At 36.0% G+C, this 14,839-nt stretch overlaps 3 protein-coding genes and 1 pseudogene across 6 annotated transcripts; 2 read left to right on the top strand and 2 right to left on the bottom strand.

Annotated features, from left to right (window-relative positions):
* Positions 1–207: 207 nt before the first annotated feature.
* LOC104742015 (uncharacterized) lies at positions 208–2,827 on the bottom strand. Of its 3 annotated transcripts, none has more exons than XM_087485585.1 (8): positions 2,414–2,827; positions 2,185–2,325; positions 1,824–2,106; positions 1,464–1,671; positions 1,227–1,363; positions 1,030–1,110; positions 853–919; positions 208–767 (listed from the first exon to the last, which is right to left on the bottom strand). In XM_087485585.1, the coding sequence occupies exons 3-8, from the start codon at positions 2,000–2,002 to the stop codon at positions 453–455; spliced, it is 987 nt and encodes a 328-aa protein (XP_087341711.1). In that variant the 5' UTR covers positions 2,003–2,106; positions 2,185–2,325; positions 2,414–2,827; the 3' UTR covers positions 208–452. The 3 variants fall into 3 exon arrangements, with proteins under 3 accessions (XP_087341711.1, XP_087341709.1, XP_087341710.1); XM_087485583.1 differs by having other exon boundaries at positions 1,824–2,051; positions 2,414–2,825; XM_087485584.1 differs by having other exon boundaries at positions 1,824–2,086; positions 2,414–2,813.
* A 1,059-nt stretch (positions 2,828–3,886) lies between these two features.
* Positions 3,887–6,411, bottom strand: LOC104743789 (sugar transport protein 5-like). Its single transcript, XM_087486624.1, has 4 exons — positions 6,083–6,411; positions 5,653–5,972; positions 4,585–5,223; positions 3,887–4,491 (listed from the first exon to the last, which is right to left on the bottom strand). Exons 1-4 carry the CDS (start codon positions 6,216–6,218, stop codon positions 4,066–4,068), a joined length of 1,521 nt encoding a protein of 506 aa, XP_087342750.1. The 5' UTR covers positions 6,219–6,411; the 3' UTR covers positions 3,887–4,065.
* A 3,393-nt stretch (positions 6,412–9,804) lies between these two features.
* LOC104743788 (berberine bridge enzyme-like 14 pseudogene) lies at positions 9,805–11,404 on the top strand (annotated as a pseudogene).
* Positions 11,405–11,562: 158 nt separating this feature from the next.
* LOC104742013 (uncharacterized) lies at positions 11,563–13,007 on the top strand. 2 transcript variants are annotated; one of them, XM_010462970.3, is made up of 5 exons: positions 11,563–11,716; positions 11,814–11,873; positions 12,075–12,196; positions 12,306–12,427; positions 12,511–13,007. In XM_010462970.3, the coding sequence occupies exons 1-5, from the start codon at positions 11,701–11,703 to the stop codon at positions 12,809–12,811; spliced, it is 621 nt and encodes a 206-aa protein (XP_010461272.1). In that variant the 5' UTR covers positions 11,563–11,700; the 3' UTR covers positions 12,812–13,007. The 2 variants fall into 2 exon arrangements, with proteins under 2 accessions (XP_010461272.1, XP_010461273.1); XM_010462971.3 differs by lacking the exon at positions 11,814–11,873 and having other exon boundaries at positions 11,593–11,716.
* The last annotated feature ends 1,832 nt before the right edge of the window (positions 13,008–14,839 follow it).

Raw genomic sequence — 14,839 nt, 5'->3', positions numbered from 1 at the left:
GATTGATGATTACAAATTCACAATCATTTACCACGTAGAGGCTTTTTCCATTAAGAACAAAAAAGATTTTTTTTTTCTTGGACAAAAAATAAACAGTTTTACGTAATTTATATTTTTTGTTTCTTATTTTTTTTTACCCTATAGTGGAAGAAAAATAAACATGGTTACAATACTTTCAAGTGAGTTGAGCACAGTGACCGGCATCACTTTGGTAAAAAAACACTATTGGGGTTAAAGTTAGAGAAATGAGCTACAAGACTCTATATGGCTATCTTCGTTTGATATCCCAAAACCCAAGACAAAACTCCTAGAGACTCTATAAATGAACATTCTACCACCAAATTCTATCCCACATCAAAGATCTTTAGGTTAAAAGTGGAGAACAAAATGACAACTTTCAAGACTTCTCAAACTCCCTGATAACTTATGTTTTGCCCTCTGAAGTCGATATATTAGAAAGTAAATGTCTCTAGGTTTTTTTCGCGAGGAGTAACAGGGGGAGGAGGAGGAACACCAAAAACCCAATCTAGAACGTTCAAGTATTTTGATCGAAATACCTCTCTTTCTTGCGCGTAACAATGCATTATAATGGCTGTCGAAACGCTGAACACAACCACATCTGCTCTTCTTAGACTCTTGGGCGGTCGTATATATCCTGCATCTGTCATGCAAGTGAAGAAGCTCTCTATTGCCCTTGCTAAGCAGTAGAGTGATATCTCTATTCTTCTGCTTTTCTTCTCAATAGCTAAGGCCAGACCTGTTGGGAACTGCAGGAAAAAACCTCAGTTTAGGTATAATATTAGCTATTTTCACATACACATGTATGTGATGTGGATGGATTTGGCTTGTTACCGTTGCTATGGCCACGAGTGGTATGTTACATGTCTCAAAAGTTCGGAAAAGTAGACAAGTCCAAGCCCTAGTTTAAATCATTACAGAGATGGTATAAGTTTAACAAAAAAAAAAACAATATTTGATAAATCTTAGTTAAAGTATGAAATTAAGAGCTTTTCAATAAATGATTCTAACCAGGCAGAAGAGCAGTAAGTCGAGAGAAACAAACTTGATCTTGCCGTGCCCAGAAGACCTTTGCCAAGTATCGAGTATTGCCTGTGAGATTGGATATGAAAGATATCATGAGGTGATGAGTAAATCAGAAAACTAAATACCATTTTTAGTGGGTAGTATAGAAAATTATAAGATTCTGCAGGACATGAATCTAGTACTTTTTTAGCAGGTCTTGACGATGGACTATTAGCGCTGGAATCAAGTAGACAGGGACATAGACAGGTAGAGCCCTCTTGTAAGCTTGAAGGAAAAATGTAATACCATGCTTAACACATGACTCATTTCCATGTATTATCTACATGGAAACAACATGAGACAATTAACACAAAGGAGGCAGCAAGTAATGCTTGCTATTGATACTATAGTAGAACAAAAGATACGATATGAACACATACCGAACATGGGACTTTCATGTTAGGATCCAGTTTGATATCAACTCCAACAGACTTGTAATATTTCTCAATTGCCCTTAAATTGGTGAATGGTTGAGCGCTGGCGATATCTTTTACACCTTGTAAGATAGAAAGATCCTTCCCACCATGTTTATTAAGAAAAGACTTGTACGATGAAGGAAGGCTCTCTTGTTTCAAAATGTAAGCAGACCTGAAAGAAAAAAAAACACACACACACACACACACAAAAAAATTGCTAATCTAAGAAAAAATTCTCTAATCTGCAGAATCAGAAACCACTAATAACCAAGAACCTATGTTGGAATAAGTTAATATCTTTGTTAGAAAGAAAGGAGAACATACAAAATCTGTGAGGAAGAGAGACACATGAGAAACAAGTCCCCATGTTTCCAAGTAAGCGGCTTGCATATCTTCCCGAACCGTTTACTTTTAATGCCACAACGCGACGCAAGGACCGCAGCACGCATCAATATATAAACAGCCAAACTCGTATGTTGAGTATTTGGCCCTGTGAGAAGCATAGATGGTCCAGCCACCAATCCAGCAAACAGGGCCCTCCACTTTGCAGTTCTGGATTCAGATAAATTACTTCACTGTGATCAAATCTGAAGCAACCGATGTAATTCTATATTTCACTATTTTGGTTCATTCTAAAAATCAGAAAAAAAAAAAAAAAATCCAAAAGATTAGTGTAGGGACATGCCTCTTGTCTCCTACTAAAGCAGCAATAGCTTCATCAACTGTAACAAAAGTCCCAGCAAAAGTTCCCAAAAACAATCCGTATCTCAACGTCTCCTTTATCCCCAGAGCAATCGCTTCACTATTCGAAAACTCCCCGATTCTCCTAAACCGGATTACGATCAGATCAGATTGAGCTGTTAAACCGGAAAATAAAAAAAATAAAAAAAAATCTCAAGGCGGATTAGGCTAACCTCGATTGAGAAGAAGACCTACGACGGCGAGCGAAACGAGCTACGATTGAGAAAATAGCTAATCCACCTTTTAAACCAGTACCTATAGTGAATCCTTTAACGGAAGCAACGATGATTCTTCGAAGCTTCTCCGAATCATCCACCGATTTCGATTCCGATTCAGAGGAACATGACGAAGAAGAGAGATCGAATCGATCGTTGTGACCGTTGATGCATGATGAGCAACGAGAGCCGTTCGTCGACTCGCCGGAAGGTGACGACATGACGTCGTCGTCGGTGAGAACTCTCCGGATTGCGCCAAAAGAGCTTTGGTGGGAAATTGGGAATTGGCTTTTGAATAAAATACACAAAAGAGAAGAGAGAACCAGAAAAAAAAAGGAGAGAGTGAGTGAACGAAGACAAATAAAAAATTTCGTTGATTTAGTAGAGAGCCCCAGTAAGTATTATCCAGCTGTCAAGGAGTGACTCCCACGTGTCGGTTTTGATTTGTTCTTTTCTCTTTTAATGAATCTTTTTGATTCTTCTGCTTTGGGAACCGTAATGATTTGGATAGTATGGGTTGTGGGAAGGCGATGGGCTTATTTTATGGGCTTGAAAGCAGATATATAGGATAATATTAAAAACTTGCAACGTTACAAAAACAAATAGAAAAATAATATTTTTTCCCTATAGTTGTGATTTTTTATGGATATGGTTGATTGAAGAATATTTGATCAGATTCAGAGAGTCCATATATTTTAATCCAGATGATCAGATTCAGAGAGTCCATATATTTTAATCCAGAAAACATAGATATAGGTATTTTCGGAATGCTTATGCGAACTAAACATGTTTAGGTAAATCATTTTTCAAAAAATATGTATAATACATGCTTTATTGTTGAACGCTTGAATTCTTTTATGAGAATCCAAACAATACATGACATAATCTCAGTTCTCATAGCATTCAGTCAACTACAAAGTAAACAAGGTTAAAGATGACCCACAATATGGGTTCTATTGGTATAGCATCGTCTAGAACAAGTTACACACATAAGAAAAAAATATATATAAACTTTATCTCATTTTTTGCTTCTTTAACCAATTATTGTTTTCCTCCGACCTACAAAATAAATCAGATTTGTCCAAATACAAAATCAGTCTCTTGATTGGAATAACATCGTCTAAAACAAGCTACACTCACATAAAGAGAAAAAATGAAATGTATATGCGAATTTTACCTCTCGTCGTCCGCCTTCTGCTTCTTTCACCTACTATCGGACTTATTTGCTTTGCTCCCTACTCGTCTATAAGCTCATGTGATTATGTGTAAAGTGTATTAAAAGAAGAAAACTTCACGGTTTATATTCCGTATTGTAAATGAGTCCTAAATATTTTTGTAAACTAACCCAATTTCAAATTTTCAATTTGCTAGATAACCTATAATGAAACTCTTTTGCACGTTATTTTGTAAGATATCAAAATACAACTAAAAAGTCTAAAATATACACTGCTTGAAAATAATTAATTACATAACAATATAAAGATTCCAGTCAAAATATACATACTATACTAATTTGATGAATGTAAGTATTTTACATGTCTTATATCCTTTCAATGCTAACTAATAATCATAATCCATGGAAAATGTAAACCATTGCAAGTTTGCATCTTTCAAGTTGACGTCGGTTTAGTAAACCGTTGCCAATACCAATGCTTCTCCCAAACTTGATACATGGAATCCACAGGGATCCCTTTTGTCTCTGGCAAGAGCATGATGACGAATAACGTCATTATAAAGATCCAACCGCCATAAAACAAGAACGCACTGTACTTGAAATCGCAGAGCGTTACCAAGAACGTCTGAGAGAGAGCAAACGTTGCGGCGAAGTTCACGGCCACGCTTAAGCTCTGACCAGCCGGCCGCATCTTGAGTGGGAATATCTCACTCGGGACCAGCCAGCTCAATGGCCCCCATGACCATCCAAACCCAGCCGCGTATATGCAAAGTAACACCACTACCGTCACGGCGTAGCCCTTCTTCATCTCTCCGTCCCCGGTGGCTCCCTCTGTCACCGCTAGCAAAGCAGCCACTGCCACCTGTACATGACCTAGTTATCAATTTTTGCATGCTTGGTGATAAGCATAAATATATAATCCATAACTTAACCTAATTAGAAGTTTAGAACGTACCTGACAGATAAACATCTGAATACCACCAGCAACAAACAGTATACGTCTACCGAACCGGTCAATAACCATAGTTGAGACAAGAAGCGAACCAAGATTAACCAACCCAAGTATCAAGGTCGCGATAAGAGCCGGACCAGAACCAAACCCAACCGATCGAAACAGAACCGGCGCGTAGAACGCATTAACCGTGATCCCGGTTAACTGTTGAAAACATGGTATCGCCACAGCAACCACAAGATGAGGCCTATACCGTCTTTCCAATATCGTCTTCATAAAAGGTTCGGCTCTAGCCTCTATGGCTAGCTGGCTTGACCTAGCCAACGCCGCTAGCTCGGTTTCCACATCAGCTATGTTTTCGACGCCACGTAGCTTTAGCAACGACGCGTGAGCATGTTCGTGTTTCCCACGGGCCAAGAGGCTAGAAGGTGTGTCGGAAATGAATAGACATCCGACGGTCATGATCGCGGCTGGTACAGCAGCTAGGCCTAGTGAGATGCGCCAGCCGTTGTGAAGGCTGTCCGTGCCGTAGTTTATTAGATTGGCTGCTACTACTCCGACACCGATGAAGAATTGAAAGCCTGAGTTGAATGCTCCACGCCATCGCGGTGGCGCTACCTCCGAAAGATATACCGGAGCCGCCTAGCGTACGTACGTGTTCACATTCAAAAATTTTAGTTACCTTGTAATAGATTTGCTTACAAAAACCAAATACAAGTTAAACCGAAACTAAACTGTCTACAAACCGCATAATTTTATTGTAATAACAAACCAACAAACTGAAACAGAAACTGGACCATAACAGTTTTAGTAAGAGTAAAAAATTAAAAAGTTGTATATTTTTATTATTGCATAAATATAATAGTAATGAAATTTTATGAGACCAGGCCATAACCATACGAACTATATCAGTATGGAAGTGATTTAAAAAAAAAATTAAAGAAACTAAATTATAAATCGGATGGCTCACTTTTCCATGTATAATTTTGTCACTTTTTCCATAATATAATTTTGTCACACAAACAAACAAAAATATATTATGGACTTTAGTGAAATTGGAATTACAGCTACCTGGTTGGTGAAACCAACACCAAATCCTAGCAAAATCCGACCGGAAATGAGCATGGCTATGTTGGCAGCTAAACCATTGATCAGGGCACCAAAGAGGAAAGTGAAACCGCCCAGGATCATGGTGGTGCGGCGACCATAAGCCGCGGTGAGACGGCCAGCCACTAAGGAAGCGACTAAACCGGCGACATAGAGGCTAGATGTGAAGGCAGTAAGAAGTTGGCTGTCGTAGACGCAGTACACATTCGTCTTAGCTTCCGAAGCTTTTTTAAGAACTGATGGAAAGAATTTCTCAAGAAACGGCTTCATAGTCGTCACACCCCCTTTGTTAAATTTAAAAATCAAAAATTAAATTAATTAGTATAATTTGGTTTTTACTTAAATTTTAAAAACTTGTTGTATGAGATGATCCTTTGTGTGCTAGAATTATAACCTGAGATTCCGATGTCGTATCCAAATATGAGACCGCATGAGGCAGCCACAATGCAACTCATGACAACTGCGGCTGTGAACTTGGCGTCAATGTTGCCGGCGTCCGAGTCATCAAGAGCCAATCCTCCGATAGCCATTTTGCTTATCCCTTACGAATGCATGAAAAAGTTGTTTTTGTTATAAACCCAAATGAACAAAGAGAATACATTAAAGAGGGCTTTTAGGTGAATCTTTTAGTTAGTTGGCGTCATGACTTGATGGTGCAAGTGTGCAACCACTTATCTGTTTTTTCTTTTTTTCTTATGGTTACAATTTAGTACACAAATGCATACGTCGAAGTCGCTTAATTGGACCACTTACCTATATACGTATACGTAATAATGAACTATACTAATTCACGTTAGTAAAAAAATACCATATGTAGATAACAATAGATCGAGTTGGGTATAAACATCCTTATACCCATTAAAACTATGAGAATATGAAAATAGATACCCGCACACAAAGACAAAGTTTACATAATGGTGGTTTGTCACGTGTTCCACCATTTTGGTAGGAAGAATTAAATATGTTAGTTTCAGCCTCAGTGCTTTTAATTTTAGTAACGTATACAAGCGTTACGACATGTATCACATCACGAAACCATTTTCTGAGATGTACATTTTGACTAAATGTGTAATATTTGCTTAATTTTGTACCATTTTTCGCATGTAGTGACGAATTAATATTTGGCTCCATTGAAGCAAAAATTTTAAAATATAAGCAAATTGAGAACGAACCCCATCAATTAGTTGGTTTGTATAAAAACATTAATTAATACCTACACAATGTGTCCATGACTCATGATATAGATTCCAAATGCGGAGTCTTCAACAATAGAGCTATTGGGACTTTACGTTCGAGTCCACCACCTATTGTGATCACTTTAACAAGTCTTTAACAATAGAGCTATATTGGCAGTTTGGCAGTACTTTTTATAAATTAATGGCCTCAAAATTTAAACTAGCACATAAATTAAAGGCCATACCAACACATGCTTGTGTAGCAACTATTGAAGGCGTGCTCTCGAGATAAATCTTGATAGTCTTATAATAAGGTTTAAATTTCTCTGAAGTCCTAATTGTACAAACCTCTTTTGTATTGAATAAGAAACCACCTTCTCTAATTTCGACATTATCTTTGAGGTTTCAACCTAACTATGCTCGCTACAAATTGTCAGTACGTGTATTGAACTTGTATGTCATTATTTAATGTGTTTGAAACCTGCTTTATACAAAAATAAATAAATAGGGGATATAATAAATTAAACTAGGTGATACCTCTTGCTACTTGCGCTACAACACGGAAAGACAAGACATATATTGTAATTAATTTATGTATATTTCGAATGCATAAAATGTTTGGTTTATATATTTTTTTATAATTCAAAATTTTAAATATTGTTGACTAGTATATTTGGTTTACTTACATGATATAACATACACATAACTATTTTAGAATAACAAAGACATCTCGTCCCATGCCGTCTTGTCCTGTCCCGTCCAGTTTCATCTCATCCCTACCCGTAAATTTTTTTATGTCCCATAATTGTTCTCTTTTAAATAATTAACTATTAGACAATTTTTATTGTCCAAAATATTCGGGTAAGAACATAACTAAATTTTGTGTTTTTCTCACATTTTTTGACATAAATTTTATTTTCTTATGCAATAGAAGATTTGTTCATAGTAAATAAATTAAAAAGCTACTTATTAGTATTCAATTTTCCATAAATATATAGTAATGCAATATAGTCAGCCAATTGTAATTATTGAATTTTAGAGTTTTAAATACTTAATTTAGGGTAATTACTATTTAGAAATACAAATATAAATTGAAATTTCTTTGCTTCTTTTTTTGTTTTTTAAAAATGATTTTTTAATAATTTTTCTTAAACAACAAATGTTATCCATGAAATATTTTATTTTTATAAATATATATTATTTTTATTTATGATAACAAAATATTAGTTACATAAGATATTTTGCATATCTTGTGTGTTTAGAGAGTATTGACAAATAATTTGATTTTATATATCCATTAAAATAAATTTGAATTGGTTTTTATTAATTTCACATATCTTATATATTAATTAACTTCATATTATTGAGGCTATAATGAATACTATTTTAAAATACCTTTTAAATTAATTTAATTTTTATTTTAAATTGTAATTAGTTAATTTTTAGAAAAAAAAATAAACTGGATTTATTTATTTGATCCTAAAACTGTGAGGAAAAATATATACAAATATTAATTTTAATATTATTTTCTTGTTTTTCCTAAAATATTAAAAAATCAGAAATTTAGATTTGATTTATTATGTATTTAAACGTTTTCCTTATTTAATTATGATGTATATGTTTTCTTTAATTAAATATTCTAATCGATTAAGATTTAGGCAAGATTATCCCAAAAAATTGTTTTAAATTTGCAGTTAAAAACAATCTCGGTAATCAAGCAATTTTGTATGATTTGGAAATCAAAATATATGGTTTAAATTAAAACCATTGAAAAAATCAGTGGCCAAGATTTAATTTTATTTTGATAATCAACGGTAAATATTTGAAGAGATAATCGGCTCAACTAATCGGGTATTAAATGATCCGCTCGGGATCCGACTTAATTTGAATGGTTAGAGAATTTTAATTCCATGATATACAAATGTATTATAATTATTGATTTCTAACAATTTTATTTAAAAACTACCAAAACAAAGTCTTGGTCTAAAAGTTGATCTAGGTCTGGGCATAAAAACCGTACCCGAATATCCAACCCGGAACCCGACCCGAAAAACTGGATTTGGGGTTGGGTACGGGTTTGCCTATAAAACCCTATTGAGTTCTATTTTCTAATACCTGTGGGTTCGGGTTAGGGTCGGATAATACCCGGTACCCGTTTGGGTACCCATTAAACCCTAACATATAAACATATTTATAATATTTATCATTAATATAATGCAATTAACCTAAAATTATGATTATAATTTTGAATATTTCATTTAGTTTTATACCTAAATATCAAAAATCATCAAAATATCTAAAATAATTTGTCACATAAATCAAAATTTAACTAAATTTAACTAATTTTAATTATATTTTTTGGGTACCCGGTAGTTCGGATACTAATCGGGTTCTAAAAGTTGTAACCCAAACCGACCCGAAGCCGATAGTACCCAAACCAAACCGAACCTATATACCTAAAAATATCCAATGAGTTCTATTTTTCTAAACCCGTTTACTCGAACTCGAATGGGTAATACCCGAATCCGAACGGATTACCCAAATGCCCAGCCCTAAGTTGATCCATGAGTACCTGTTTTAATAATATAGATTATTCATTTTTTTGGGTCGGAAATATATATTTAGGCTTTTAACTTTCAAGATTTCATTTTAAACTTTGTTTGTAATGTAATATACAAGTTAATTTTTTATTTTTTTATATATTTTTTTATTTTTATGATCTAGTTAATTACAACAAGATAGAGGAATATATTTTAAGAATTAAATCTCCAACGAACTACCTATATTGACTACTTTTTAGATTTCACTCTACCAAAAATATACATTCATAAGAAAAGCAATTTATTACTATTTGTTTAAAACAAAATAATACAATATATAATAACACAATCCCTCACCAATTAGAACACTAAAAGCCATTATCTTCTCCAAGGTAAGAAAAATGAATGCTCTAACAACTCAAACCCTAATCGTCATAGTTTTTTTTCCTTATAATTCCAACATCATTAGCAGCACCATCAACACTCGAAGACAGTTTCACACAATGTCTCACTGTTTTCAAACCTTCCGACCCAAAGTCCCCAGTTAAAAACTTCACATACAGGCAACAAAACCCTAACTTCCTCACCATCCTTAACAACTACGTCCGTAATCTCCGTTACTTCAACGGCACCACGCTTAAACCACTAGCGATCGTGGCCGCGGCTCACTTCACTCATATCCAAGCTACAATCAACTGCGCCAAAAAACTCGGCCTCCAGCTCCGGATCCGTAGCGGAGGCCACGACTACGACGGAATGTCTTATTTATCCACGGTCGATTTCGTCGTCCTCGACATGTTTAACTTACGGTCAATCGAGATCGATCCAAAACTCGATACCGCGTGGGTACAATCCGGTGCGACCCTAGGAGAGATCTATTACGAAGTTGCCAACAAAAGCAACAACCTCCGTGGGTTCCCAGCCGGAATCTGCCCTGGTTTAGGCGCTGGTGGGCATTTTAGCGGTGGAGGTTACGGAAACATGATGAGGAAATACGGTTTATCGATTGATAACATTATAGACGCTAAGATCGTCGATGCTAACGCAAGAGTCTTGGACCGGAGCTCAATGGGAGAAGATCTTTTCTGGGCCTTACGAGGCGGCGGAGCCGCTAGCTTCTGTGTTGTCTTAGCCTGGAAGATCAAGCTTGTTCCGGTGCCGGAGAAAGTCACAGTCTTTAACGTTGAAACGGTAGGAAACAGAGGAGGAGTAACCACTACCGATCTTGTATCCAAATGGCAAGAGATCGCTGACAAGATCGACAACGATTTGTTTATAAGATTAACGTTGAGCTCAAGTAACAAGACTATGAAGGCTTCTTTCATGGGAATGTTCTTAGGAAGCTCCGAGAAGCTTCTAGAGATTATGAACGTCAAATTCCCGGAACTCGGTATTAATAAAACAGAGTGCATAGAAATGAAATGGATCGAATCGGTTCTGTTCTGGCTTAGTATCCCACCCGGTACAGCGCCAACATCGGTCATGCTAAACCGGATCCCGCAAAAGCAAATCTTCCTCAAGAGAAAATCCGATTACGTGCAGAAATCGATCTCAAAACCCGGTTTAGAATCGATATTCAAGATACTGTTAGAGAACGAGAACGTGACGATGGCTTGGAACCCGTACGGCGGGAGAATGAGCGAGATACCGGAGACAGAGACGGCGTTTCCTCATCGAGCAGGGAACATGTTCAAGATTCAGTACTCCTCGAACTGGTTCGTGCCAGGTGAAGCAGCCGCTAGAGATTGCTTGAGCCAGACGGAAAGAGTGTTTGACGCAATGAGCCCTTACGTGTCTAAAAATCCAAGAGAGGCGTTTTTGAACTATAGGGACGTTGACATTGGGAAGAGCTTGAACTCAACATACGAGGAAGGTAAAGTGTATGGAGTTAAGTATTTTAAGGATAACTTTGAGAAGTTGGTTCAAGTTAAGACAAGAGTTGATCCCGACAATTTTTTCCGATACGAGCAGAGCATTCCGGTGCACATTAGCCGCCGTTAGAGACTTTTCTTATATATTATTTGTCTTGTTTTATGTTAATCTTTGTATTAATTAATAAATAATAATACACAGTATGTCGTTGTTTTTTTTGAGTTGATTTGCTGGGTTGACCCATCAGAAAAAGATTAGCTAAGTGGGCTTGACTGGGCCTCATACTCAAGTCAGTAAACGACAGTAGATTAGGGGTCGTCTCCTTGTGATTGTGTTGTGGCAATATCGTCCTTCTGGTGCCTCTGTGCTCTCAAGATCCTTTACTCAAACCCCGTTTTCTCGTTGGTGTCGTCTCTGTAGAACTGATGGAGCCTCCTGAAGGTTATTTAATTTGATTTTCACTGATGATTTGTTAAGTTTCATTAATCGCCCACCTAAATGAAACGACTGGAAAATTCTTGTTCTTGTTAATCTACAGATGGGAAATCTAATTTCGCCAAAGAGCTTTATGGTGAAAGTTTGAAGCTTTCGCCACATGGTGATTGACTCTTATACCTTCATAAGTTGCGATTAACAAAGTTTTTGCAAATATGTTCTCATAAGTTTACTATAATTTTCAATGAGGCTTAGCTGAGAAGCTTTTCTTCTATTACTGGGAATGTATCTTGTGTTTGCTTGGTTGTTAAGGATTAGAGCAGAATTAAACGTCTCTCTGAGAAGAGTCTTCTTTTGGGTATAGGTAATGTTGATCACAGTCTTGAGGATTCAGATGATCCCTTTTACGGAAGTTCAGATGAAGAATATAGTGAAGCTCGCGTGTTGGACAATGATAATAAGTTGAGACGTGAGAAATTCCACACGGTATTCTTTTTTCTTCTTTTAACTTTATCATTCTCTCTTATGTAAAATGTTTTTCAGTTTTGATCAATTTCTCTATATGTCTGGCTTTTCTTGTAAATCGAAATCACAGGCGGGATACCGTGAAGGGATTGCTGCTGGGCAAGAAGCTATAGCGCAGGAAGGTTATAACTTTGGCTATAAGGAATCGGTTCTTGCTGGCTACAAGTTTGGTATTGTTAGAGGTGTTTCCAGGTAGAATTAGTCATGAGCTGCTGCGATGTGTCACATATCCGATGAAGTAGTTTATACTTATTCTGTTTTGACCCTTTTTGAAGTGCACTGGCTTTCTTACCTGATGAGCTAAGAGAAAAGCTGATCGATGAACAAGAAACTAGAGAGAAGTTTCAGAAATTACACTGTTCTGTTCATGCTCTCTCAACGGAAGCCGCAATGAAGCTGTTTTATGGAGCTCTGACTTCAAAGGAAGGGGAAGAGAAGAGTGGAGCAGAAGGGTCTGACTCTGGTTCTGCTTCTGGTTCGGGTGTTAACGCCACAACTGACTTGGGAAGCTATGTTGCTGAGCTAAACTCTCTTCTTGACAAATCTCCTAAGATTGAAGTTAAATTGGACACATAAAGCAAGATTAGTAGTGTCTTGTCTCCAAACCAAACTGTTTGTAAGTTCGGTTCTGTTTGGTTCGTTGTTTTATAAAGACAAGAGAAAAAAAAATAGTCGGAGAGAAGAGAAAAGCAAAACAGAACGCTGAACTTGCGTTAGACGTTAATCAACACCGTCTCAAATTTATCAAGAAAACATCAGTTTGAATTTCTCATATGTAGAGATCTATTATTAAAAAGCCTTCAAGTTTGGACTGTTGTATAATTAATTGGAAAAACCATCTGTAGCCCCCTCGTAAGTTTCATATAGCACCACAACTACACAAAATTTAAACCTCGATCTCGGTCCACACAAATCGGAAGTTCGAAACCTCATAACACATAAAATCAAAATTCATAACCTAAAGACATATAAACACGGTTTATGTTCGGTTTACTACTACCCAGACAATTGTTAACCACATTAGGACTAAAAAAACCGGATTTAACCTTAGTACAACCCGAATTTAAGATCGAAATCTCTAAATCTCAGAATTGAAGAACCCAAGATTTTGAGAACCAATAAATCTAATCGATTGGTCTGTTGATGGCGATATTCATGATGATGAAGTCGAATCATCCCAACCACGTTGCAAATCATCTCAGTCACCTCTCACCACCACACGATGAATCTGATAGTAAGGAGAGCCTTCTCAAGGCATTGTCTCTCAAGTCTCAAGTAAAATTGTCTCAAGGCACTTTTAGTCACGGATGAATGAGATTAGAAGAGACAACAGGTCTGTTTATTGTTCTCTAGTATGACTCGGTTTGCTCAATCTCTGTAACTATTTTTCTATGTTTTATATTGCCTTTTTTGTTCTCTGCAATTATTTAAATGATAATGCACCATCTTCTCAACCTGCAAATTCTCTGTTATAAGCTAAACAATGATAATGATTCACCAAAATGAGACAACAATGAGACTCTACATCACTAAGTTTGTCTCTTCTGCGAACGATGTCATGCTTTCCCCCAGGATCAATGCGGGAAATCCTCTGCTGCAGTCGTTTTCACTTACAACAACACTAATCCGGGTCTGCAAATTCTCATTGAGTTTTACAGAAAAAAGTGGACCAAAATTGAGATTGACTTAAATCCAACTTCATATATCCGCAATTCTCTTTCAAATAACGTGTTCTCAGAGGGGTTTTTTCTCCACAAAACAACGAGGAAAATTCTTCAATTTCTTCTCTCGACAACGAAACGGAGAATTTCAATTTCATAATCGATACTTCTCTTCACGCCAATTTCAATTCTGACGGTCTTTGCCGGTGATTCAACATCATGTTCACTAACAGCTCTTCTCATCCTCAGATTCTACGGCAAAGCCGCCGCAAATACATCACCGTTCCTCGCTCCTCCTCCTACAAGCTTCTCGTTCAAAACGGCAGCAGCGGAGACGTATCTCTTTGTTTTGTGATCCGGAGATGAAGAAAGAGGAAAAGGAGATGGTTCAGGCTTTAATTTTGGTTTAGTATGTGGTCAGGTTTTTAATTTTGGTTTAGTGTTGGTTTTAAGTGGATTAGTATTGGTTTAAGTCATCTATACTATTAATTGGGGAGTACAAAACAAGATTTTGGAAAAAAAAAAAAAAACCATATCATATATCCATGTTGCCAAAGAGGTCCAATTGCCAATATATATATTTTTTTTAAAACAACATATGGTAAACAAAAATTGTTAGTCGAAAATCTAATATTTATGGAAACAATAATTATGAAATTAATTATAAAATAAAAATTACCTGATATTTTTGGAAATAGTTTAAAGTTGTTACCATAAAAGCAAAATTATTAAATTTGAAATTGTATATATAACATAAAGATATTTATTTCGGTTCTAGATTTTTAGATATTTATAGAAATCTAATTTAATATTTGAATATTATCTTTTATTTTAGATTTTTAAAGTTTCTTAAGAAAACTATGATAATTAATTCGACTTAATAAATATGGCAAAAACAAACAAATAAAAGTTGATTGTTTGTTAACAAATATGAAAACCTTAA

The sequence above is a fragment of the Camelina sativa genome, chromosome 14, assembly GCF_030686135.1.
Source record: "Camelina sativa cultivar CO46 ecotype springtype chromosome 14, ASM3068613v1".
NCBI lineage: Eukaryota > Viridiplantae > Streptophyta > Magnoliopsida > Brassicales > Brassicaceae > Camelina > Camelina sativa.
The sequence above is the reverse complement of the archived record's forward strand: the minus strand, read 5'-3'. Positions and strand labels throughout refer to the sequence as shown.

Bases quoted from the DNA above. Each gene is read 5' to 3' on its own strand.
- LOC104742015 (XM_087485583.1), bottom strand. From the start codon at position 2,676: ATGTCGTCACCTTCCGGCGAGTCGACGAACGGCTCTCGTTGCTCATCA. The intron at 920-1,029 runs GTTAGAATCATT...GATTTAAACTAG, and splicing joins ACTTACTGCTCTTCTGCCTG to GGCTTGGACTTGTCTACTTT. The intron at 768-852 runs GTAACAAGCCAA...TTTTTCCTGCAG, and splicing joins CACTCGTGGCCATAGCAACG to TTCCCAACAGGTCTGGCCTT.
- LOC104743789 (XM_087486624.1), bottom strand. From the start codon at position 6,218: ATGGCTATCGGAGGATTGGCTCTTGATGACTCGGACGCCGGCAACATT. The intron at 5,973-6,082 runs GTTATAATTCTA...AATTTAACAAAG, and splicing joins ATACGACATCGGAATCTCAG to GGGGTGTGACGACTATGAAG. The intron at 4,492-4,584 runs GTACGTTCTAAA...GGTCATGTACAG, and splicing joins TTCAGATGTTTATCTGTCAG to GTGGCAGTGGCTGCTTTGCT.
- LOC104742013 (XM_010462970.3), top strand. The intron at 11,874-12,074 runs GTGATTGACTCT...TTTTGGGTATAG, and splicing joins TTTGAAGCTTTCGCCACATG to GTAATGTTGATCACAGTCTT. The intron at 12,428-12,510 runs GTAGAATTAGTC...CCCTTTTTGAAG, and splicing joins ATTGTTAGAGGTGTTTCCAG to TGCACTGGCTTTCTTACCTG.